The 24,591-nt window shown below is 36.0% G+C and overlaps 4 protein-coding genes across 4 annotated transcripts; 1 reads left to right on the top strand and 3 right to left on the bottom strand.

Annotated features, from left to right (window-relative positions):
- The first annotated feature begins 2,965 nt into the window (after positions 1–2,965).
- Positions 2,966–5,800, top strand: LOC106355381 (aspartate aminotransferase 3, chloroplastic). Its single transcript, XM_048751902.1, has 10 exons — positions 2,966–3,221; positions 3,679–3,750; positions 3,858–3,919; positions 4,015–4,098; positions 4,174–4,273; positions 4,374–4,494; positions 4,575–4,738; positions 4,849–4,986; positions 5,082–5,298; positions 5,379–5,800. Exons 1-10 carry the CDS (start codon positions 3,033–3,035, stop codon positions 5,582–5,584), a joined length of 1,353 nt encoding a protein of 450 aa, XP_048607859.1. The 5' UTR covers positions 2,966–3,032; the 3' UTR covers positions 5,585–5,800.
- Positions 5,801–5,965: 165 nt separating this feature from the next.
- Positions 5,966–11,062, bottom strand: LOC106358530 (transcription factor MYB3R-4-like). The gene is made up of 12 exons (XM_013798347.3): positions 10,781–11,062; positions 10,431–10,563; positions 9,866–9,920; positions 9,501–9,558; positions 9,312–9,406; positions 9,087–9,190; positions 8,854–8,982; positions 7,326–8,769; positions 6,848–7,074; positions 6,639–6,753; positions 6,342–6,527; positions 5,966–6,248 (listed from the first exon to the last, which is right to left on the bottom strand). Exons 2-12 carry the CDS (start codon positions 10,502–10,504, stop codon positions 6,153–6,155), a joined length of 2,583 nt encoding a protein of 860 aa, XP_013653801.1. The 5' UTR covers positions 10,505–10,563; positions 10,781–11,062; the 3' UTR covers positions 5,966–6,152.
- Positions 11,063–17,841: 6,779 nt separating this feature from the next.
- On the bottom strand, positions 17,842–20,066 carry LOC106366761 (coiled-coil domain-containing protein 25). Its single transcript, XM_013806423.3, has 6 exons — positions 19,805–20,066; positions 18,861–18,988; positions 18,602–18,705; positions 18,428–18,515; positions 18,267–18,328; positions 17,842–18,183 (listed from the first exon to the last, which is right to left on the bottom strand). The coding sequence occupies exons 1-6, from the start codon at positions 19,915–19,917 to the stop codon at positions 18,031–18,033; spliced, it is 648 nt and encodes a 215-aa protein (XP_013661877.1). The 5' UTR covers positions 19,918–20,066; the 3' UTR covers positions 17,842–18,030.
- A 159-nt stretch (positions 20,067–20,225) lies between these two features.
- Positions 20,226–24,311, bottom strand: LOC106366760 (beta-adaptin-like protein A). The gene is made up of 10 exons (XM_013806422.3): positions 24,055–24,311; positions 23,323–23,839; positions 23,121–23,245; positions 22,815–23,013; positions 22,336–22,564; positions 22,071–22,237; positions 21,659–21,979; positions 21,393–21,569; positions 20,866–21,309; positions 20,226–20,741 (listed from the first exon to the last, which is right to left on the bottom strand). The coding sequence occupies exons 1-10, from the start codon at positions 24,105–24,107 to the stop codon at positions 20,451–20,453; spliced, it is 2,523 nt and encodes an 840-aa protein (XP_013661876.1). The 5' UTR covers positions 24,108–24,311; the 3' UTR covers positions 20,226–20,450.
- Between the last annotated feature and the right edge of the window lie 280 nt (positions 24,312–24,591).

The following is a 24,591-nucleotide window of genomic DNA, read 5'->3' as shown; positions in this document are numbered from 1 at the left end:
ATGAAACAGAGGGAGTACCTAGGAACTGGGTTGAACACAAAAGGCATTTCATGTGAGCCACACGATCCAGCGCATCATTGTTGCTGGAAGAAGAAACACCCACAAACAGCACTTGATATAGCTAAAACGTAACTGACCACGTCAGATATGTATTTATTTACGTAGTAACATTTTGCAAAAGGTAAATTATTTCCGATTTCTAGATCCATTGTTAGTTTTACTCGAAATAATTATTAGATAAGTTTGTATACAATAATTTCTATTGATTTCTGTGTGGGAACTTAGTTGGATAGTGATTTTAATTTGTCAAACATGAACCGCCAAAATAATTTTCATGCAAATACATTGCTCTCACTTCTTAAAATCCAGTTGTTACTTATTATACTCGATGACTATAGGCGGTAGGGTTTTTGAAACAGAAATTGGAGGTAAATTCAGATTAAATAATTTATTTTATTTTTTGGTTAAGAAAATCAGATTAAATACTCTATCCGTTTCAGAATGATATATGTTTTAAGTTTTTCACATTTATTAAGAAAATATATCAAATTTTAGCTACCAGTACATTATTTTCCGTTATAATTTTTAACCAATAATTTTTAACCAATAATTTTTAATCAATAATTTTGTTATAAACACTACTCCCTCTATTCCCGAAAGTAAGATTTCTAGAATATGCACGCTTATTAAGAATTTAATAAATGTTTATAATTTAATTTATTTTTTACTTTATTATACACTTTCCAATAACTTTCCACAAATGAAATTTAATCAATTCAAATATTCTCAATTAATGTTCCTCAAAAGTATAAAAAATTACCTTAACAATATAGAAAATCTATCTTTGTGGAACTAGAAAAAAAATCTAAAAAATCTTACTTTCGGATAGGGAGTATTATGTTTTTTGAAGTTTACGATTTGCAATTAATTTATTTGAAAATGTCAAACACATATCTTTTTGAAGGAGATTTTTTTTCTAAAATATAGATTTTTTTGAAACGGAGAGAGTAATTGTTAGTTACTAGCTACCATGTTGGATTACCTCGCAAGGCGTACTAATCTATAGAAACTCGAATTTTGTGGAATAAGAGGAAGGAGGATATTTAGAGCTCAAGCGAGGTACAAACTTACAGCTCAAACACGCCATGATATGAGCCGTTGCAATATTACATCACAAACATCCAATTAACACTTACACTGTCGTGTAAGCAATTTAAGTTCCCAGGTATCATTTTCAGCATTTATGGTTTCTTGTTATGATCAAAATAATTAAATCTAAAGATCCATATAATTTATTCGGTCGAAAACTAAAATCGACAGTTTATAATTGAATAGATCTTTATTAAGTTGCGTTATGTAATAGTTCAGAGTTGAAAGATTCTATTTATATAACTAAGTTTGTTAAAAACTCCCACTACAAAAACGAAGACTATGAGACTAATTTAGCATCTAGAATTTATTTAAAACCAGATGAAGTTCCAAAGCCAACAGATTATAATGATCTCAATGAAGCCATCGATAATCCAATGAATTGGATCTTCATCATTAAGATGTAAAAACATCAACATCCGTATGCCAAACCCAAGAGCCACTTCCACTACGAGAAAGACATAACCGTAAAAAAGTATTAGACCTTGTCAAAAGTGGACCATCAACACCTAACCATGACTGGACGCAAAGAGAGGCAAATTGGGTTCACATATTTGATATATACATCCGGTAAATTATGTTTTAATATTATTATAATCTTATAATGTACACTCAGAAGAATTTATTAGATAACTTATAAAATAATTCTTATTGTACGTAGTAATCGATTCTATATATTTTAAGTTTTTAACCAGTACCCCACTAAGATTTACTTATAGATTCGTCCTTGCACCTAACCGAAGACGGTGCATTATACGATCAGGTATATATACTAGAACATATGATTTTAATTCTGAACTAATGCAAGAAAATGTCGGTATCAACTAAGTATATATGTATGAACAACTCCGATAACCTTTAAAACAGTATATATATTTTACAGGACTTCAGATCGAAAGCTTCCCTTTGAACAGTAGCCTTAAGTTTGTAATTTTGTTTCTGGCATTACCTAAACGGTTCCATATATATATAATCCAAATTTAAATTTATCACAATCATCTAAAATGAAGATCTAAAAATCATATTAAATTTGAGCTATCAACTTAATTAATTAAGCGAATTCTTGAAGGGACGTATATAACACCTTTTTTTTTTTTTAAATCTATAATGGAATTTCTATCATCTATATTCTAATGAAGCAAGCTTCAACATTCCAACGAACTCGAAAACATTTTTGTCATAATACATATCTAAATAAATTAAACCAGATCTTAATCTTGTCCAGTTATACTCGTTGACAAAATCCAATAAAGTTGTAGCTCATATATACGTCATCGTAAATTTTTTCTACTATGCTCTTCTAATGAACACAAAGCTAAACACTGATCATTTCAAACATATAAGGTTTTTGTTACTAAACTAGATTTTTTTTTCAAATTTTTATAACAAATGATTACGTTAATTTAAATGTCCAAAGAGTTTAAATCGGAGAAATTTAACGATAAACTAATTAACGAAAACCACTATAATAAAAAATATAATGAATATGATTAAGAAGTTTCACTTGAGATCTGAAAACTAATGTTTGAAAGAAAACAATTAATAGTCAAATAAAACGAAGCTAATTTTGCTTTCTCAGTTAAAATGTGAATTTTAACCCTATTTTTGGAAGTACTTTTTGAATTTTTTTTAATTTCTTGCCGGATTTTAAGGATAATCTTACAAAGACTTTTTAATGTATTATCTTTGATGACGATGATGGTCCGTCCCTTATCATAATATCAAACGTAAACGCGGGCACGCAACTTTATGCGAAACCCTACGTGGCAACCACCATCTTTGGATTATGTAAAAAAAAAAAATGAAAAATCCAAACTGTTATTAATAAGGGAACGAAATGAAGCTAATTCGTATTCAGTCATACACAACAAATCGAAAGAAAAATGAAAACTAACGACTTCTCTTCATCGTCGTCGCCGAGCGATCGCAGGATCGGCGCTCTCCTCCGTCACCTCACCGCCGGGACAGATGCGGATCGCGTGAGCTCCGTTTTCGCCTCGCCTACGTCGGGAGGCGCGGGAGGTTCTGTTTTCGCTCATCTTGTTCAAGCTCCCGAGGATGCTATTCTCGGGGTACCTTCTCCTTCTCCTCCTTTGATGTATTTGTATGTGTATATAGATAAAACGTATTCGACGCTGATTTTGGATGTGTTTGTTGTTGTACGCATTTGATGTTTCTAGCTTGTTTTGTGATTCTGGATCGGGTGTTGATTAGTGCGATCTCGATGGTGTCACGATGATATATGGATTGAGAGAATTTGATGTTTGATCTACTGATTTTGGCTTTGGTTAATGCGTACAACAGATATAATGTTAGAAGCTTATCATCGATAGTTATTTGAAAATTTTAGAAGCTTAGGTTATGTATTATCAGAAGCGTTGATGTTTGTGCTTTTTTTTTTTTTAATTAGCAGAACAGATATAATTTTACTTAATTACTCGTTTTTTTTTTCATGGATGATTATTGGAAAATTTAGAAACATGTGTTATTTGTTATCAGCTCTGAGATATATATTCTTGTTTTGAACAGGTGACAATTGCATATAACAAAGACCCTAGCCCAATCAAGCTGAATTTGGGAGTTGGTGCTTACCGAACTGAGGTAATATAATTAGTGAAGCTTGTCTCTGCTCTTTCCTCTAATGGTGTTATGTCTTGTTGGAATTTTTTTTTTTTTTTTTTTTTATATAAATGGTGCTGTGTTTGTAGGAGGGGAAACCTTTGGTTCTTAATGTTGTGAGGAAAGCTGAGCAGCAGCTTATCAATGACAGGTTTATCTCTCTTTCCCTCTGGGTTGAGTTTTGGTTAGTATACAACCTTATGAATGGGTGCTTGATGATAATGTTGTTGTGTGATTATTCTGTAGGTCACGGATCAAGGAGTATCTTCCCATTGTTGGATTGGTTGAGTTCAACAAGTTAAGCGCTAAGCTCATATTAGGCGCTGACAGGTACAGTGTTGTCTCTGATTATCCTTTATGTTTTCATCAGTTTCTTTCTGATTGGTGTTTTCATACGTGACTTAGTCCTGCTATTCGGGAGAATCGGGTTACAACCGTGGAGTGTTTGTCTGGTACTGGTTCCCTGAGAGTTGGAGGGGAGTTTTTGGCCAGGCATTATCATCAGGTAGATATGCTTAAAGTATATTTTTTTTTTCACGTCTGATTGAATTCCATCATCCTAATAAACATTCATATAAATTTGAGATCTTCTTTTTTTCTTCCAGAAAACAATTTATATTCCTCAGCCAACATGGGGAAACCATCCGAAAATTTTCACCCTTGCTGGTTTGTCAGTGAAAACTTACCGCTACTATGATCCATCAACACGTGGGTTGAACTTTCAAGGTGAGAAATCTCATAATCTTTTCAAAGTTGTTAAGCTGGTCAACTCTAACCCTTTCTTCTTCTTCTTTTTCTATTCACAGGTTTATTAGAAGACCTTGGTGCTGCTCCACAGGGTTCGATAGTGCTTCTCCATGCCTGTGCTCATAACCCAACTGGTGTTGATCCAACCCTTGAACAATGGGAGCAAATCAGAAAGTTGATGCGTTCCAAAGGATTGATGCCATTCTTTGATAGTGCTTATCAGGTACACCTGCTCTCTGGAACCTTTTGTTGTTGTATAGGACCAGCTGATGTTTAAACCATTTCTGCTCTCGATAAATGGTAATACTCGTCTTATCTCTTTTCTCATTGAAGGGCTTTGCGAGTGGAAGTCTGGATACAGATGCGAAACCAATTAGGATGTTTGTTGCTGATGGAGGAGAATTGCTCGTTGCTCAGAGTTATGCAAAGAACATGGGACTCTATGGAGAACGTGTTGGAGCTCTCAGCATTGTAAGACTCAATTTAATAAATAAAATCTCAGGATTTGTGGTGCTGCTGTGAGTTACTGTCTTTTCGAAATATGACAATAAAGGGCTTGCTTGTAGGTATGCAAAGCAGCAGATGTAGCGGGAAGAGTTGAGAGCCAACTGAAACTTGTAATAAGGCCAATGTACTCAAACCCTCCGATCCATGGTGCATCCATCGTTGCTGTAATCCTCCGTGACAGGAACTTGTTCAACGAATGGACTCTGGAACTGAAAGCCATGGCTGATCGTATCATCAGCATGAGGAAACAGCTTTTCGAGGCATTACGTGCTCGAGGTAAAGGTCCTATGTGATTGTATATTATCATAGGGAAACAGCAAATCACACTGTTAAGTAACATTGAAATAATGTGACAGGCACGCCTGGAGACTGGACTCACATCATCAAACAGATCGGTATGTTTACCTTCACAGGGCTAAACCCAGCTCAAGTCTCCTACATGACTAAAGAGTACCACATCTACATGACATCCGACGGGAGGATAAGTATGGCTGGTCTGAGCTCGAAGACTGTACCGCACCTTGCAGACGCTATCCATGCCGTTGTCACCAAAGCCCTCTGAGACATCTCACACCACCACCACGGTTACATGGTGATAATAAAGAATCTTACCTTCTTTCAGTATTTCCGGCAGTGACAAGTTAATTGTCACTAATATTATTGTTATTTCATCTCAGGGGTTAATAAAGTAGGCAAGAGAGTTTTGTGCCTCTTCTACTATTTACATTCTCAATGTAACTTTGTAGACAGCAACCAATTTTCAATTTTTGGTTCTATCTTTTAAGGGTTTCTAGCTTATGGAACCTAACATAGAATAAGAATGTTGTTACTGGTCGTTGAAGTTAAAAAGTTGGTATATACTCCATATGCACGTGTATTGCTTCAAAAAAATATGGACATGCTCATTGCTTGCAAGTTCCAAGTATATGGACATGCATACTCATTGCAGGCAATTATGAGGGATGTATATACTATATTATATTGAATACACAGTATCTACATAAATTCATTCAAGCTGATCCATTAAAAGAAGAAGAAACAGAGAATTTGATCCAACCAGGGGACAGAGTCTGTTTATAGAAGATGCATATACGTGCAATGAATATTATGTATCGAGGTTCCTGGCCTTTTTACCTACATCCTTTCAAGAGGTAAGAGGATGAGGCTTCTTCTGTTACTTTGGTGGGAGACTCGCAATCGTTGAAGTCCAGCACTCGACGCTCCGCCTATAAAGATGGAAAGAAAAACATTTTTATTTCGTTTCTAAAATCATAGAATTTACTTAGAGAGTGAATGATTAATGGGAGTATATATTTTACGAGAAGAGGATCATTATTCTCTTTATCCAATTCCTTCATCTTCCTTGCATCATCATAGTTACTTGCTGAAAGTGAGACCTCCATGGCATCGAATGCTGCAAACGCACTCGTAAGCTCATTTCTCTGTGTCATAAGTCCTATGCTCCCGTAGCTTCTCTCCCCAGGGCTGAAAATGTAGCCCATGTCCTGGAAAGAAACAAGCACAAACTGCCATTTTATATATGGGCTAAAAGAATTTGGCAATGCATGCATGCAAGAGGTTGAATATATAACGGAAGGAGCCTAATAATGAGATACCTCGATAGTTATATCTGTGTCAAACCTTGGGCTGTGCAAGAGAGAGTTTACGTAAAACGGTGATTTCCACGCCGAGGGAGATTCAAGACCTCTCCTGAATGGAGTTCCACAGAAACTGTAAACAGAGAAGAAGCAAAATTCATTATAGCAACAACTGAAAGCAAAAATGGAAAAATATAAAAAAAAGTGAAGGTGTGTAGTATATGTACATGCTGAAATTCTCATTGCGTGTCTCGTTGTCAACATGATGACCCTCGGTGTTTCTCGCGCGAGAAGGCGAATTTATTACCAAACAAAGACTTGCAGAAGAATGTAAATGATTTCTTGGTGTTGAAACCTGTGCTTTCTCTGTTTTGGTTACTGATTGAGAAGGAGGAGACAGTACTTGCTTGTTGGTATTATTGTTCTCAGAAAGAACACCAGATAAACTTTCGACCTGCATAACGTTTTATCCGTTCACTGTTTATAACATGACAGGTAAAAAAAAAAAATGCACAGAAACGAAATGATGAATGTGAATTAATTTGAGAAAGCAAAACCATTCTATTATGTACGGTTAGATGACCATGACATGAAGTCTACCAACCAGATTCATAATCAAACCAAGTACTTACTCACAACCAAGTTTCATATGAAGATTGATAACTCAACAGCCTTTTAAATTCTTAAAGGAAAGAAGAGACTTACATTTTCAACACCCTTCTCCTTGACACTTGCATCCAAGCAAGATTGCTCTGGTTTTTCAAGAGACATTGAATCTTCTCGACTCTCAATCTCATCAAACATCACATCCAGACGTGAAAAATCTTTTGAAAGACTGGCTGCTATATCAATCTCAAGCTTTTTATCACTTCTCTTCTCAGACAGCGGCGTCAGGAGATCACGTGTGCGTTTCCTCAGGATTGACTTCGCACCGACCAACGTCTTTTTACCAGTGGGAGATTCCCACAGCCGAAGGGGACTCATGCACGTCATGGTGGACATCAGCAGCTTGCGTATGCCAAGAGGGCTATAGTCGTGCAACGGATCGTTTTTGGACTGTAAGAGATCGCTGTTGAAGACAGGTAGGTCCAAGCTTGGAAAAGAGAGACTTGATGATGATGCTTCCGTATCCTCATGATGCTGCTCCATTGGCTCATGCTTAGGAAGAGAGTGTGGCTTAACTTCTGTTAGAGAAGTAAAGTCGTTCACTGGAACCAACTTCTTGGAATCATTCAAATGATATGATTGATCTTCTTCGCTGGAGTTATTAGGCGCTGATGATGGACCATCAATGCATATGAAGCCACCATTTTCATTTGTCCTGGAGTTTGGTTCTGCCTCAAAAGGATGACATATCAATCCAGATGACTTCTTGGAATACTTATCAGGTGATATGATCAAAGGAGCCGGCCGGAGAGTTTCTTTGCCTGAAGCAGCTGTTGCAATAGACTTTGAAGAAGAGGTCTGCATAGGAGATTTTGTTGAAGAAACCTCGTTTGGTTCTTGAGTAGAAGATCTAGAAACACTGAGCCCTTCACTCTCTTGATCAACGAAAAGAACCCTGCAACATTCTGTTTCAGAAACGTTTGCTGTGTTGGTGTAAGTAGCCACATCTGTATTTGATGTGGAGTTTGGACCTCCCAGAGAAGCTTCCTTGCTCTCCTTGGCGTATGGCATTGGTAACTCTGACATACTATGTCTCATCTCAAGTGAAATATCCGACAGCTCCTGAAAATCAAAATGGCAATCCTGGCTAGAGACATTATGATCAGGGAACTGTGAACAGTCCTCCATTTCATAAGAGAGTTCTGAGATGGAGACCGAGATATCTTCCAGTTCCGGATAATAATACTCATTCTTGTGAGAGTTTCCACAGGGGTGAAAGTGATGCTCCATGTTTATCATTCCATTCTGATAATCCATTGCAGATATGGAGCAGCTAGCCAGGGTTGAAATCTGACAGTTTTCTACTTCTTTCCCCGCCTGTCCACTTACGCAGCCATTACCATCTATAGATTGTAACGTGGAGCTTCTCTCGTAAGGAGCTAGAGGCATGGCTTGGTACTGATCCAAAAGGCCAGAGGACATATAGGAATCTAGTTTCTTCTTAACTGAACTGTGCCAGTGGTTTTTGATTCCATTGTCAGACCTGTTGATAACATAGCAACGCAAAATAAATTGCTAGAACAAATAGAGATGCACGGTTATCTTATGACAGTAAAAATATTAGTACCTTCCAGGCAAGAACTTTGTTAACTCTGCCCATCTATTACCGTAGACTTGATGAGCACGAATCAGAACCAGCTCTTCTTCTTGAGTCCAAGCTTCCTTGTTTATGGCAGGATTGAGATGATTATGCCACCTATTGAGATCAATCACACCCTTTTGAAAAATCTAGAGATTGAAAAGCTTTCAAGTGCTTAATAAAACACTGTTGTTTATAGAGAACAGTACATATAAGCATACCTCTCTCTACATTGCTTTCCAATACGGCCAGGTAAATACCGAGCAATAGTGGACCACTTCTTCGGCCCATATTTTTGGATTAACTGAACAATCATATCATCTTCCTACACACATGTCAAATGAGAGCAATAAGCACTCATAGAGGATGTTTAGGAAGTATAAAGCCAATAGGGTTAAGTACGCAAGAAGCAGATATAAAAGTAGTGAAGAAAAAAGATGTGTCACCTCCTTTGTCCACGGCCCTTTAACAAGTTCAGGATTAAGGACCTTCTGCCACCTGTGGAGGCATTGGACATCAGTTCGATCCTTGAAATATTCAGCTGGAAGTTAAGAAAAAGCAGACCAGGCAAAGATGTGAGATCGAATTAGCCAAAGAAACGTCAGCAAAGTATATGTCAAATTGTGAAATTTTACCTATCTTCTTCCAGTTTTTGCCTTTAAAATTGTGGACAGCCTTTTTCAAAATCTCATCCTGCAAGGTCAACAAATGATCAAATATGCAGATCAAAGAATGACGAAACGCACAATTGAAAAGGCCACTTCTTGTGTGTCTCTGCTTTAGTGCATTACATAGATATAATCTAAGAAAAATTGCATTTTAGGTATAAAGAACAAGTAATTATTATGTAGCATGATCAATGATATCATGCAAATGAACACACACAGGGTGGACTTTGTTTCATGCATCAAGCAAATGAAACCAGATTAACCAATTGAATCAAGCGGCACTGGTAAAAAATGTTTTTAAAATAAAAGCTGAAGGAATCATGAAACTATACCTCTTCAGCCGTCCATTGACCTCGAGTAGAACGTCTAGTTGGGCCACTAGTCCTCCTATAAAATCAAAACACATATTGATTGTCATGCAACTCAGTTCTAGATAGGGCCAAACATTACAACCTAGTAAATCAAACAGATAAACACAAAACCCCTGTTCGTTTTACCAACGCGGCTGCGTCTCTGAATTATCACTACGGTTAGGGCGAACACAGCACAGTCAAGACAAATCCGTTTTGTTTATTTCGACGCTGCGGCAAATAAAAGTCAGTAAGGAGAACGCTGAAAATATCAGCGACAGCGGCAACTCCGGTTTCCTTCCCCCCGATTATCAGCTTGCGACTGGAGGCGTCTTTAAAACTCTGAATTTTCTTCTTTTATAGGGTAATTGTTGGCCGCTGCCGCCACTAGGGGCGTCTTTAAAACGAACAGGGGTAAAGAGAAAGGAAACAACAATAACAAAACAAAAAAACATGTGGGCATGAATAGATGTGATATGTAGAGGACATGAAAACGGTTTTCTTCACCTTATTAAGTAAAAGTTATATAAAACAAGAAGAAGCATACCCTTGACGTGATTTCGAGGGGTTCCCTTCAGTAAGCCCATCAGGAGGAGGAGTTGTTGCACACTCACTTTCCATATCTCTTCAATAAAAATGCAAAAATAGTAACCCCAGTTCCCATGCGCTGTCTTTCTTCTCTGCAAAGTTATTCCCCACTCCGTCAATTTACATCATTAGGACTAAACATACACCAAGCTTAACTTTATTACAGCAACAAATTGGTGTTTTTTGGGATCACATCTCGAACATCCAGACAATCAATTCAAATATGACATCATATACCCTAATCAATCTAGATACTACGATTGATCAGACCTAGGTCGAGATCTCTAACTATGAAACTAGAGAACTCACCGACGACGAGCTTCAGAAACGGAAGCGATCAGATCTCAACTAGGGAGACCACAATGGTCCCAATTAAGCCCAAATCGCAAACGAAAAATCTCAGATTGGAGGCAAAAACACACTTCAGACTGTCTGATTAACTGAGAGAGGAGTGATTTTAAAAACTTTTGGGATCAAATGGGACAAGGAAGATAAAGAGAGAAATCTAAACGGTCGGCGTTAGCTATTTTCAAAACATGAATGGCGCAACTTCGAATTTGCAAAACGTTTCGTTTTTCCTATCTAGCGGCTCTGAGTCTAAGTTAATCTCAGCCGTCTATTTTAAATATTATCTGCCACGTGTCTCCTATAATATTTTTTCTTGTCTCATCGTCTCCTATTTTTTTTTAAGTTCTCAAGGGACATATTACCTAGTGTTATGAAATAACTTATAATTTACAGTATCGAGAAATTTAAATAAGAGTAGAATTTAATATCCGTAGGAAGCAAATAACACTAATATAAGGGAGAGAGTTTATTATAAGGAGGAAGAAGAAAATGTAATGATTCTTTGATTATAAACTCTTGTTCTTGTTTTTTTGGTGTACAAAAGAGTGAGATGAGTGATGGTATTTATAGTGAACAACAATACATAAAATAACAAAGATGGTGCTTAATTTGGTAAATGAGTGGGTGATCATAGTGCTTGATGAGTAGATGATCATAGTGCTTGAGTTGGTAAAGGAGTGGATGATCATAGTGTTTGAGTTTGGTAAAGAAGTGGATGATCATTTCAATGCTTATCTTATAACACTCCCCCTTGATCATCCATCTTGTATTACGTGGTGCCTCGTTAAAAACCTAGTCATGGAAAACCCAATGGGAAAAACCGTAGTAAAAGTAAAAAGAGTACAACTACGTAAGCTCCCTCTCGAATGAGTAGTCATAGAACCTTTAGAACAATGATAGATTTTCATCTCTCAAATTGTAACATTCTCTTTGGGTGTCTATCTTTTGTATGTTCTTTGTTGCCTCGTTAAAACCTTGTCATGGAAAAACCCAATGGGATAAAAAAAACCATGATAAGGAAAAAGAGTACAACCACACTTACTATCATATTTCTTTCCCTGGAAACAATATCTTCAGGATATGCATTCCAATCAACTCTCTTCAGAGAATTAAGCTTAAGAGAATAAACTCTATTCATTTCTATTATGATATCTAGGGCCTTTAGACTTCTTGTCCATAATTCTCTTTTGACTTAGACAATAGTTTATTGGTCTATTTGGATTTCAAACCAAATTTCTTACATATAATCGTATAGAAATTCGTCTCGTACATACGAATTATTCATTTGTAACTATAGAAGTTACTATTATGATTTTCTTTCTTTTCATATGAAATTACATCTTTCAGTAATGAAAAAGATTAATAATTTTCTTAAATAACACTCTTACGTATGGTATTTCAGGACCAAACATATACGAGCGTCTTAAATAAAATACTTTAAGGATCTTTATGATAACATCTCAGTTTTAGATCTCCAGTTTAGAATACATAAAAACAATATAGTATTGTCAAGAGTTTTCTTTCAAAATATAATTTTTCTATAACTCTTCAGGAGTTTTGATTATATTCAAATCATGATTCTATTGATTTATAATCTCTTGATAAATACAAATGGATACATTTGTTAACCTTATAATATTTCATATATCCCATAAAATAGTTTGTTTCAATTCGATCGAATATGCAGAGTTCCCGGGAACATGATTTTGATATCATCAATCCTTCATGGATTATACTTTCAGGGATTAACATTTTTCAAGTGGATTGTTTTATTCAAGTTCTTCCTTTATTACCAGACTATAAGGAACTTGAAACTAGTTGCATCTACCATATGAAATTATGTCTCTTCACAATCAATTTCATATTGATCCTTCTTTGTGTGCAACGGTTCATTTACATCTCACTTGTTTTACACCTTTTAGTGTATGGACTACTGGTCCAAATACTTCTCTATTTCACAAGAAGTTTATATCTTTGTCTATTGCATCTTTCTGATTTGGCCAATCATTTCTTTGTGTACACTTTTCAATAGACTTTCTTTCATGATCCTCTTTCTCATTTATTATATCAACTGCTACTTTGCATGTATAATATCATCGACGTCAATTTTCTTATCGGTTCCATTTTGTTTCATACATGACATAACTTATTGAGATCTCTTCATTTGTCTCAGGTACCTGAATTTTCGTCAGTCATGTTTAATTTCTCTTCTGGAGATCATACAAAACTATATTGCCTCGTTTTGACCATTATCAATATATGCTCCTTTTCATTTACGAGGATTTATCTTTGGAACCAATCTGTCTACCACGCTGCAGGCGTGACTAGCAGTTTGATATTGTTCTTGTAGAACATTTATTCTTATTGGAGCATTTACAGCTGGTATATGTGACTTGATCACTATATTTATATGGGTCGTGTCTGGCAACTGCTTTAGTAAGTTTTGAAATGAATTATCTTTTGGACTTCTATTTCACATTGTGTTTAGCCCGAGGATCAATGATAATTCATTTCAACTTATTTTCTTTTCCAGCTGTTTATTTTCTCCCCCTTATGTTGGAAGTACTAACTCACTTTTAGAATTCATGTATAGCCTTACTTATAGTTTTCGGGGATGGCTCTGGATTCTTAAGTGTCAATAGAGATTTATATCCAACATATATTTCCAACCTCATTTGAAAACACATCTTCATTTGAAGCTCTGTGGCGGAGCAACATCCAACATTCTTAGATGAAAATGATTGGTTTCTGATTCTATACCAATGATGGGGAGAACTAGTGAAATTTATTGGCTTGATGCGATCCAATGTTGCTCAAAATGTTTAGCACTTATCTCAGTGAATGTGCTATAGTCGTTAAAGACTTTAAGAAGTGAATTCACCAATATTATAAAAATGCATAGTGGGTGATCAGTCCACTAACATCTTCGTTATTTATGCCAATATCTTATTTTGGCTGGTGAAAACCATATTACCCTTTTATCTTATGGGTAAGCAACATATGTCAAATCATTCGGAAGAATCTTCTGGTTCTTATATGACTATGCATATGACCTTTAAGTATATATTCGCATTATTAATGAACCAAAATGGTCTAACTGATTCATGCCAAATGTAAACTTCTAGTTTACTATACATTTATCTTCATTATACTAATCTTTGTGTAGTACAATATATAAGAGGCTGTAGATATTTTCTCTAAAATACTTATACTGCTTTGAGAATTATTTCTGATTGAAATGTATATATCATTTCGTTTGCTTATTGTCTCAACATAAGTGTCTCAAAATCTTACGGATTTACTTTGAGAAAAATTCATTAATCTTAGTTTTAGTGTAAACATAATCTTCTGGATGTTTGACTTATCATAAAAAGTGAGATTCTTTAACTCTTCCCCTCGAGAGTATAATACTACAGGTTTATCAATCTCGAATGTATCTCATTTTCTTAATCAACAACATATCCTACATGGGTTATGTATTTTTCGTAGATCCTTTTAACTTTTGATACTTATAAAAATACAATACCTTAAGAACTTTAAATTGCATTCTTAAGAACTTTAAATTAAATTTTTATGTGCAGTAATACTATGTATACTTCTGGAGCATCATATATATCCTCTTTTTAAGCATTCTATAAGTTTTACTACCTTGTATTGTACACACAATAAATTTTCTTTCATCTTCAGATGAATTCATAATTTCTTTTCTTTATTACCATGTTTATTTTCTCAACTTTAAGTGAGAGTATGAGTTCTATAAAGAAACTCTTTGGACCTTGACCTCATTTATGCTCACGTCTAAAACCACAATTTATGAGTTTTTAAATGTCATATTCTCTTCAGGAGAATGAATCATAATCAACTAGACGTGATTTATCAATAGATATTTTTCAATATATATGCATCATAAAACAATTTCTTGAAGAAATTTTACTTTTAAACTTAACATCCAACATAGTTGGCTTTATTTACCGACTTCAGGTCTTGTAATCTTTAAATGCAAAATACAAAATGAGCTTTAGGTAATCACTTCAGGTGATAATACCTTTTTTATATATATTATCTTCCAAAACTTATGGATCTTTTAGAGTCAAGCTTTAAACTTAAAATCCTCAATATAAATGGTAATAAAATCAAAATATTTCAAATATATATAAATATGTATTAACAAAGGTGTCTTATTATATCAGAAAATAAATAAAACTTTCATAGTAATTATTATATAGACTATATTATTACTCTCATGCTTTTTAACAAAGTTTAACCTATCAATCAATTTAATGAACAAATTTATATCACTGCCAACTTCATGCAAATTGATTTATCTAATCAAGTTTGTTAAACTTGTATATAAAGCATAAAAATACTTATCTTATAAACAGAAGTATATCGGCGATGAAAGTTTCAGCTGTTCACGTTTCTGAATTGGCTGATAACTTGTACATATCTTTCCGAGAGAATACACAATCCTGAAAACTTTAAATTTTGCTCATATAAACATGGCCATTACATTAGTAAATATCAACATATAATCCAAATTCTTTTATGATATTAGACCAAAGACTAATCGACAACAAAACTAACCGATTACAAATAATTTCTTTTATGATGTTAGACCATGAATCATAAAGTATGTTTCCTTAATACCATTAAATCATGAAGCATATTAAAGTATAATAAGCAAAATTTAATTCATAAAATAACTATTATTCTTACATATAGACAAGCGTTGATATATATATATATATATATATATATATATATATATATATATATATATATATAAATGACTATATATATATTTTTTTTTTTTTTTTTAGAATTTCGCAATTTTAAAATGAATCATTTATTATGAACTTCATAATTTAAAAACCGTTTACATTAATCATACAAGAAATTACAAGGAGAAGCGATGTAAATAAAATTAAACCGATATTCATCTTAAATTCACTCGGAGTAAATTCTCCAACGAATAAACCATAAATAGAAACACAAATAAAAATGGCACATAAAAACAAAAGTGCGCGAATCATCTTTCTTGAAATGAAAAATCGGAGGAGAGCGATTTGAAATTTTTGAGAGAAGATGAAATGTTTTGGATGATGAAATGGAGTGAAAATGAGTTGTATTTATAGATGAAAATTACTGTTCATGACCGTTGGAGAAAGGGGAAATTTTTGAAAAAATTTCTTTGTGACCGTTGGGGTTAAATCGAGTGCACCAAAAATTAGTCTGAAAATATCGTATTAAACGGTCAATCAAATCTATAAAATTTCATAAAAGTGAAAAATTATGACAATGAAATATTTATGTTATATGACAACAAATCATGCGACGGCTCAGCCGATCAATGCAGAATAATAAATAAATTATACGGCGGCTCGGCCGACCAATTAATAATAAACAGAATATAAGGCGGCTCAGCCGACCAATAAATAATAAACAGGATATAAGGCGGCTCGGCCGACCAATAAATAATAAACAGGATATAAGGTGGCTCGGCCGACCAATAAATAAATTAAATTACTAGTAAATAATATAGGCGGTATTCCGGCCATTATAACATGATATAAATAATAGTAGAGGCGGTATACCGACCATTATAACAGGGTATAAATGATACAAATAAATTTTACCGAATCGCAGAGTGATCGTGCTGATAACGTGTTATGAAATAACTTATAATTTACAGTATCGAGAAATTTAAATAAGAGTAGAATTTAATATCCGTAGGAAGCAAATAACACTAATATAAGGGAGAGAGTTTATTATAAGGAGGAAGAAGAAAATGTAATGATTCTTTGATTATAAACTCTTGTTCTTGTTTTTTTGGTGTACAAAAGAGTGAGATGAGTGATGGTATTTATAGTGAACAACAATACATAAAATAACAAAGATGGTGCTTAATTTGGTAAATGAGTGGGTGATCATAGTGCTTGATGAGTAGATGATCATAGTGCTTGAGTTGGTAAAGGAGTGGATGATCATAGTGTTTGAGTTTGGTAAAGAAGTGGATGATCATTTCAATGCTTATCTTATAACACCTAGGACATATCATTATCGTTGTTCCTCATTTTCTCCCCCCTTCTTTTTCCTCTCTTGAGTTTTACCCACATATTTTAATTTCCACTATAGATTAGTTGGGCTATTGATCGTTTGTACTAACTTTGGGGCCACACACTGTGATGATTTCAAATCATGGGACTTTAGGTTGCAGATCCATTCAAGTAGATTTCAAATTGTATTAATATGAACTGTTTTTGTGCAGCCTTGCATGTTACAAGAAAAAAATTGGAATTATGGATGTATTAAACCAAATATTTAATGATATATTTTCGTCAACATTTTATGAATTAAGAACATTTATTGAAAGTTTGAAACACAGGAAAATTCATGGTTATTGTGCCTTATAATCATGGTAATTTAAAAATGTTAGTCAAATCCAAAACCGTACACCGACTTCGAGAGCTAATTAGATCAGCATCAGGTTAATATGAAGCGGTGCTAGTGAGGATGGATAGAGAGTTAGAGAATCCATTTACTATTTGACATATTTTGGTTCGGATAGTTCAGATAATTTGGATAAAATGTCAAATAATTAGAATAATTTAGATAAAAAAATTTAGATATTTCGGATTACTTTGGATATTTCAGATAAAACTATTCGGATAGTTTCAGATTCTTTCGGATAGTTCGGATACTTTATAATAATTTAATTATCCTCAACTATTTTTTGATACTTTTAATATAATTTTAAATTAAAAGATATATATTTAGTTATATTATATATATATATAATTAATATTTTTATATATTCGGATACCCGTTCGGTTCTCGGTTTGGTTCCGGTACGGTTATTTCGGATATAAAAATATAAAAACCGTTAGGATATTTAAGAGTATTGGTCCAGTTCTGATTTCGAATATTTCGGTTCGGTTCCAGCTCGGTTCTTCGGTTCCGGTTATTTTGCCCATGTGTTAGTGCTAAAAAAATGAAGCAGTAACTTAATTCTGGGATCAAAATGTAAAAAGTTAAAATATAAAGGGTAGTAAAATGATTTTCAACAAACACAGCAAGGCAGAGTAAACCATGATCGCACAAGATCACTGGCTCACCTGTGCAAATGCTCTCTGTTTTTTCTCACCAACTCAGATTCAATCCTCTGAAACATTTCAATGGGGCGAAAAGAGTCAAAGAACCAAATCAGAGTTTTACATGAAATCGTCTTCGAGTTCTTGAAGAGATTTGTTGCTTGAAGCAATGTCTTTGTTGGATGTCATTTTATCAGTTACCATCAATCCCTTGTAGCTCCTCATCTCTGCTTGCCTCTCCTTCTCCAGCCTCTCTATCTCTTCACGTTTCTTCTGCAAAACCCATAAACAACGAGATCTGAGTCAAGTCCTAACCAGGATTAAGAAGATGGCAAGGACCAAAACAGAAAGCTGACCTTCTCCCTCAGATGTTGCTTCCTCTCAGCTCTCTCTGCAGCATTCACTGCTTCCCTCTCGGCTTCATTATGAAACAACCATTTGATATAGTCACGTCATAATCATATGCAAGAAAACTATAAGAACGAGAAAGATGTATGCCCACAAACCAAAGACTTACCTCTCAGATCAGGGGTTCTCTCAACCTTTGTTTTGTTCAACCTGTTAATTATATCGTTGACTCGTTTCTCCACTCTGATAGTCCGGACCTTAAAGAACACACAACCAAACCAGGCATGAGCAGTTTTCATGTATGCACAACGCAAATTTTCTAGAGAGATGAAGAGAAGCTTACCATCTTTGAATTGTGGAAACCAACTTGACCAACATCCATGGAGGCGGTTTTCTTCAAGTTGGACCACGGAGTGTACACAACATCGACGTTGTTCACCTTGTTGCCTGGCACATAATCCCAGAAGCCAGTCGGTAAGAAAACAGAATATAACCTATATGTGCCCTCCTTCTATAAGAAATGGGGACAAACTGATACTCCAAGACTAAGCGTTATGTAAATTTGAAGTTCACGACAAGCGGAAAAGGGCTTTAGGTTTTACCTTGAATGGAGTTGGCTTTCACAAGCTGAGCACAGTCCTCCAGCACACCTTCATTAATGTCATCAAAACCCTGGCCTTTATGAAGCCTTAGGTAAACGTGAGCTGAGGACATTTTGTCAACGTGAAACCTGCATCAAACCAAAAGTGCTTTTAGCAATAATGCTGAGTAGGTGAAGCTCCTAGTGTTTACTTGGTAAAAACCAGCCTATTCATGATCAGATATTGAAATTCATAAGAATACTATGACCAGAAGACAGACGTGATGTACTCATAAGTTAACTTATACACCTCAGTCATGAAAAAGAACTTACTAAACCAAAAACGAAATGCTAAAACAGCACATGCGATCAAATAGCTAAACCAACAAGCCATGAAACTCTCAATAGTTCGTATTTTAAATACGAAACTGTCAAACTAGAAGCTAACAGACACCTATTCATATCTACAAACATCAAAGTTTTTGAATGTAGCCAACATAGCATGCGTGGGGAACATACAATATCAGGAAAATACAATACCGATGATAACATTTGAGCTAGTACATAATCTTCCATCGTTTCTAATGCATATCTCTAAAGAAACAAACAAACAATTTCAGAAACCAAAAATCCATTCTACCAAAATTCAAGCACAAAAGTTCTGAAAAAGAACGTCACCCGGAAATCAAAAGATAACAAAATTCGATAGAACATAATAAACAACAGCTTCTTAGTCAGATTTAATTTTAACTCAGTGGAATAATCAAAAACAAAACTTGAGTAATAGGGTTGTATTCTTCCCCAATCATTCACATATTTTCACCAATCTAACATACACCAAAACATCTGAGCATAAACAAGGGGAACAAACCCAAAATTCAATCAAACCAACTAAAATAACATCGATTCCATTACAGAAACAAGCGATGATCGGAATAAAAATAAAGAATATTCTTTCTCGCTCACCAGACGTCTTCAGGGAAGCCGTACTTGATGAGCTCCTCGTTCTCGAACTTATCAAGCCCCATGAAGATGGTGTAGTCGCCAGCATCTGGTCGGGCCTTGAAGTAGAACACCATCGCCTTCGATTCGAGAGACGGAGCAAATGGAATCTAGGGTTTCCCCTCTCTCTTCCCTGTCTCCCCTCTCTTCCCTACAAGTTGCAAACAATGAAGAAATCGTAACCACTCTAGAGAATATAAAAAGAAAACACGCAAATAAGACCGATGACTTTTGTTCTTTCCTTCCTTGTCTTAGTAAAATAGATATTTCGAAAGTAACCTTCATTTTTACAAATTTAACGTATTAGGCCTACAACTTTTTATATGTTTATTGAACCCAGAAGTTTTGATAAACATATTGATCTTGCACCATCGCAGAATCCATGAATCCACAACAATGTCAATGTATTGAATCTGTAACGTTAACATGGCCAAATCATTTTCCAAAAGCCGAATGATAAAAGTACCTCTCCATAACAAAATATCTCTACGCTCTACACCACAAAGAACACAACGAAATCAAACGTGAGAGAGACACCAAAGCTCAAACAGTATTAATGTAGAGATCCAATCCAGCGAATTCTATTGAGATACATAAAGAGTTTTTATTTTCAAGGCATGCCGAATTTGGACAAGGCTGTTTCAAATACGGTGGCGAATGCCTGAGAGGTACTCTGCTCGTCCGCTTTCACTTTTATCTGAGCTTTGGCCGATGAAGAGTTTATGATACACTCAGTGAGATAGTCCAAGGGTTCTGCTTCCTTTTGAGCAAAGAAGAAGAACTTGAAGTTTGGAGATTGACCTCCCGATGCGATGCAGTGAATGGAATGACTCTGCATGTGTTTGATAAGTGATTGTGGAACTGTCAAGGCCGCGATTCCTTGGGGGTTCACAGAATACTCCTGCGAATGAAGTTAAGTAAGTTACAATACTAATCGCTCCAAATGCATCTAATCGTGTCAGAAATGTAGATAATGGTTTCATGAATAGCATCACAAGGTGAACACTGTGGGGGAAAAGAAAAACCTGTGATAATGATATGGGCAGTTGGCGCCATTTCTGTTGGAAGGCGCGTGGATCTAGAGCAGCTCTTGCGTTAAGCTTTAAAAGAGGCGGTGATGGTGTTGGAGCAGGAGCTGTTGATAAACCCAAACCAAGGAGATCGTCAAAATCAAAGCTAGATTGTGTGGTAGTTGCGGACGCGGCAGGGCCGGAGATTGCAAGTTCTTGCATTTGCGAGGATATATTAGAGCTTTCATATGGAGCCGTGTATGCGGAACCATTGTTACTGGAAAGTCCTTTGTTGTCATCCTTCTCGTCAGTACTCAGAAGCAGGTCCTTGTCATTTGCCTCAAATTGCTGAGCTGGAACAATGTCACTGGAGACTTCAGGTGTGATGGAAGTACTTCCAAGTTCGTCTGAAAACTCAAAGGGCCCTCGGTGTTCCTTATCCGTGAAAATGTAAGATGGCTGCCAGAATTTTGATGTTACTATAATACTATGTAAGCAACTAAAAAAAAACCTCTGAATAATAGTAAAGTCAGGAAACATACCTTCTGGTAGATCACAGAAAGACTGTTAAACTCGTCAAATATACGGTCTTTGATTTCACTGCTTTGAGTGTCAGCAAAGGCTGAAACCGCCTGTTGTGGAGGACTAACAACACGTTCTGCCACATGCACGTCGTATTGCAGAACCCGATAGTAGAACAAGGCTCGATCGTGAACATCCTACTCCAACAGTTAATGTTGAACAAGTGATCTAATGGGCCAATGGTTTCAAAACAAGAGAAATTTGGAAGGGAGAGATCGGATGATACCTGGTGAAAATCAGCAATCCCTGCAGCTAGAGCTATTCCTAGGGCTTTCTGAGTCTCAGGTGCCCTCTTGAAAAAGCATTTCATAGCTGCGGTTAGGAGATGCAACCGGACCTCAGCCGAATGCTCTTCCTCCCAGTTCTCGATCAGATTCTCCAAAATATAAGGAGCATCACTCATGTCCTGGGCATATTCACCCAACATCCATATAAGAGCCGCCTTGGCTTTCGGTTCCTGAATGTTTTTGCTGCTGATACCGCCAACAACAGAAATGCAGTCATGGCTCCATTGTGGATGCTTCCTTAGAAGGTCCTTCACAAGAACCTAAAGGAGGAACCAGACAAGTAGATTCATAATGAAAATGCAAAAAATATGACGGCTAATCATCTCGTGAATAGTGCGTATGATAGTTTACCAAAGTTTCAGCAGTGACATAGTCCTTTTCCATCTCCAGAAACTGAAGAAGTCTATCAACAATCGCGTTCACATCATACTGCTGCAAAGCAATCTTCCCAACTGCCCGAATTGATTCCCTTGCAATTTCAATATCGACGTTTGCAGCATACTCGCATAGTTCCGTCACTGAGTGGAAAGAAAATCACGAAACAATCACATTAAAGAGCCAAAACGAAACGTTTTCTCATTCCAGATTCTATATTGACATAATATGGCAACAATACCAATTTCGTAAGTGTTGCTTTCATTTGCAATAGCAGTCAACATCTCAAGCTTCAACTTTTTGACATATGAGGGTTCATTGTACTGGCAGTAGAAATGCTTATAATCTGAGGCAAATATGAATGGCGCACGGACAACCAAAAGATGAAGGTGGCTCAAGATTGCATACGACTGCTCCGGACTTCCAGAACTAACGAGAGTCAGAAGTGGAGATTTAATACGCTCATACACCTAAACAAGATCGTTTGGTATCAGTGAGACAGTGATCATGATTGACACTATTAGGTGATGACTTTCTTTTGCTGGAAACTAAAATCTGATTTTCAAGCTTTCAGACAACGTCACCAAAAGTAATTACATGCTCACTTTTTGGACACTACGGAAACTACTGCACAAACTTATCATCATAAAATCCTACACAAAATTTTTTCCACCAGAACAATTTTTCCAAGATTTAAGGATAAGGAGGTGGACTTGGTACCTGTTGATGAACATCAGTCATGGAGAGTGTCAACTGCAGAAACACTTTGACTGTTGCCAAGACAACAGCACCATTGGCGTGCTGAAGTCTGTCTTCCAACAGATTCATAATGTCAAAAATATCATTACTATCTGACGGCACATATTTTACTGCCAACTCAAGTATAAGACATTGCGCCCATTCATTGAATTCCTTGATCCTGCAAAAACAAACACCACCATACTGAAATTTGCTTCTCCCTTTTAGATACGACTACAACAACAAGGTATTGTGATTAAAGGTTACAGGAGGAGCTAAAGTACATACCGATTCAAGAAATAATATATAAGTGGTTTGCTAAGCAAAGATTCCTTCTCCCGACACGCTTCCTCAGAGTGGCTTGCTTCTAAACTCCAAATTTCTTGAAGTGCAGCCAGGCAATTAGCAACTACCTGACAGCAAATTTTATATCAAAAAGCTACCATGAATTAGTCAAAAAGAATATTCAACATACAAAAACAAAATTAACCTGAGCATCTGAATCATGAAGCATCAAACTTTTCAACGTTGCAGGAAACTCAGCATCGATACACGTCGAGGCCGAGATGTGATAAAGCTTCAGCACTCCAGTTACAGCGATTGTTCTCACATAGCTGTTATTATCCTTCAGCCCACTCCCCAAGGGACCAAGCAGATACTCAACAAGGTTCGGCACTCGTAAAGAACACAAACTCCTCAGAGCAAGGCCACGGATCATAGGGTCCTCATCCTTGCAATCCCTTTGGAGGAAATTGATCGTCAGAAGGGAGAGATCAGGATTGCCCTTCGCATAGTTTCCAACGTAGAGATAACACATCTTCTTGAGGACAATGTCTGACGTCGCCGAGCACATGACCATTTCTCCGAATACGGAGGAGACGTCAATGCCGATAGTCATGTAGGAGATCACTTTCTTGAAGAGGTCGCGTTTTGAATCGTCGACTCCTGGAGCTCTGCTTCCGGCTAATTGGCGAAGCTGAGATTTCAGATCTGTCACTTCGCTTTTCCTGGAAAATAACAGATTACAGTTTCAATTTCACGTTATCGCACATACGTATACAAATACACATTAATCGAAGTTTAATCGAGACGACATCCTACAACTAGATCCGCTACAATTGTGATCGAATCATAAAACTGATCGCTGATTCTTATCTAATGAATGCAGGTGAAGCTAAGCGGTGTTGATCGAGACAGACGAAAGGGATAGAGAATGAGTTACCCTGACGGTTGAGACGGTGACGGATAACGCGACGAAGCGGCTGGAGGAGGCATCGCCGATATGGTTGCGGTTGAGATATGATTTGAATTTGTACGCCGAGAGATCCACCGGAGCAGAAACCAACGAGATGTCACCCGATCGGAGAGAATCGAGCTGAGATCAGAAGATGGTGCTGCTAAAATTGTAGAGATATTTTGGTTCACTGGTGGAGTCTCGTGCGTCGAGAGGTGGAAGAAGAAGACGCCAACGATCCGATTTGCTATTTACTCCTCCTACTTATTATGTTTTATTAATTTCCCTTTTATTTTAAATTTAATCCAAAGAAGACAAATGATTAAGATTTTACATGAGATAACCTTATAAAACATTCTTATTAGTCATAATTTTACCAGGAAAACCAGTTTTACCTGTGAATTATATTATTTTTACTGTATAAAGTTAACCTGTTCATCATTATACTAGATGAACTATCTATTAATAGAAGATTGTGGCGAATTTACACAATGGTGAAAACATAGGGGACGAATTTTAAATAAA

The sequence above is a fragment of the Brassica napus genome, chromosome C3, assembly GCF_020379485.1.
Source record: "Brassica napus cultivar Da-Ae chromosome C3, Da-Ae, whole genome shotgun sequence".
Classification (NCBI taxonomy): Eukaryota; Viridiplantae; Streptophyta; class Magnoliopsida; order Brassicales; family Brassicaceae; genus Brassica; species Brassica napus.
The sequence above is the reverse complement of the archived record's forward strand: the minus strand, read 5'-3'. Positions and strand labels throughout refer to the sequence as shown.

Coding starts and splice junctions, on each gene's coding strand:
- LOC106355381 (XM_048751902.1), top strand. CDS start 3,033: ATGAAAACTAACGACTTCTCTTCATCGTCGTCGCCGAGCGATCGCAGG. Junction 3,751..3,857: donor TTGGTGCTTACCGAACTGAG/GTAATATAATTA, acceptor CTGTGTTTGTAG/GAGGGGAAACCTTTGGTTCT. Junction 4,274..4,373: donor TGGCCAGGCATTATCATCAG/GTAGATATGCTT, acceptor TTTTTCTTCCAG/AAAACAATTTATATTCCTCA.
- LOC106358530 (XM_013798347.3), bottom strand. CDS start 10,504: ATGGAAAGTGAGTGTGCAACAACTCCTCCTCCTGATGGGCTTACTGAA. Junction 9,407..9,500: donor CAAAAACTGGAAGAAGATAG/GTAAAATTTCAC, acceptor CTTAACTTCCAG/CTGAATATTTCAAGGATCGA. Junction 8,983..9,086: donor GGAAAGCAATGTAGAGAGAG/GTATGCTTATAT, acceptor TGATCTCAATAG/GTGGCATAATCATCTCAATC.
- LOC106366761 (XM_013806423.3), bottom strand. CDS start 19,917: ATGGTGTTCTACTTCAAGGCCCGACCAGATGCTGGCGACTACACCATC. Junction 18,989..19,804: donor GGCTTCCCTGAAGACGTCTG/GTGAGCGAGAAA, acceptor GGTTTGATGCAG/GTTTCACGTTGACAAAATGT. Junction 18,184..18,266: donor AGCAACATCTGAGGGAGAAG/GTCAGCTTTCTG, acceptor TGGGTTTTGCAG/AAGAAACGTGAAGAGATAGA.
- LOC106366760 (XM_013806422.3), bottom strand. CDS start 24,107: ATGCCTCCTCCAGCCGCTTCGTCGCGTTATCCGTCACCGTCTCAACCG. Junction 23,840..24,054: donor TCACCGTCTCAACCGTCAGG/GTAACTCATTCT, acceptor GTTATTTTCCAG/GAAAAGCGAAGTGACAGATC. Junction 21,570..21,658: donor GGATTGCTGATTTTCACCAG/GTATCATCCGAT, acceptor CTGTTGGAGTAG/GATGTTCACGATCGAGCCTT.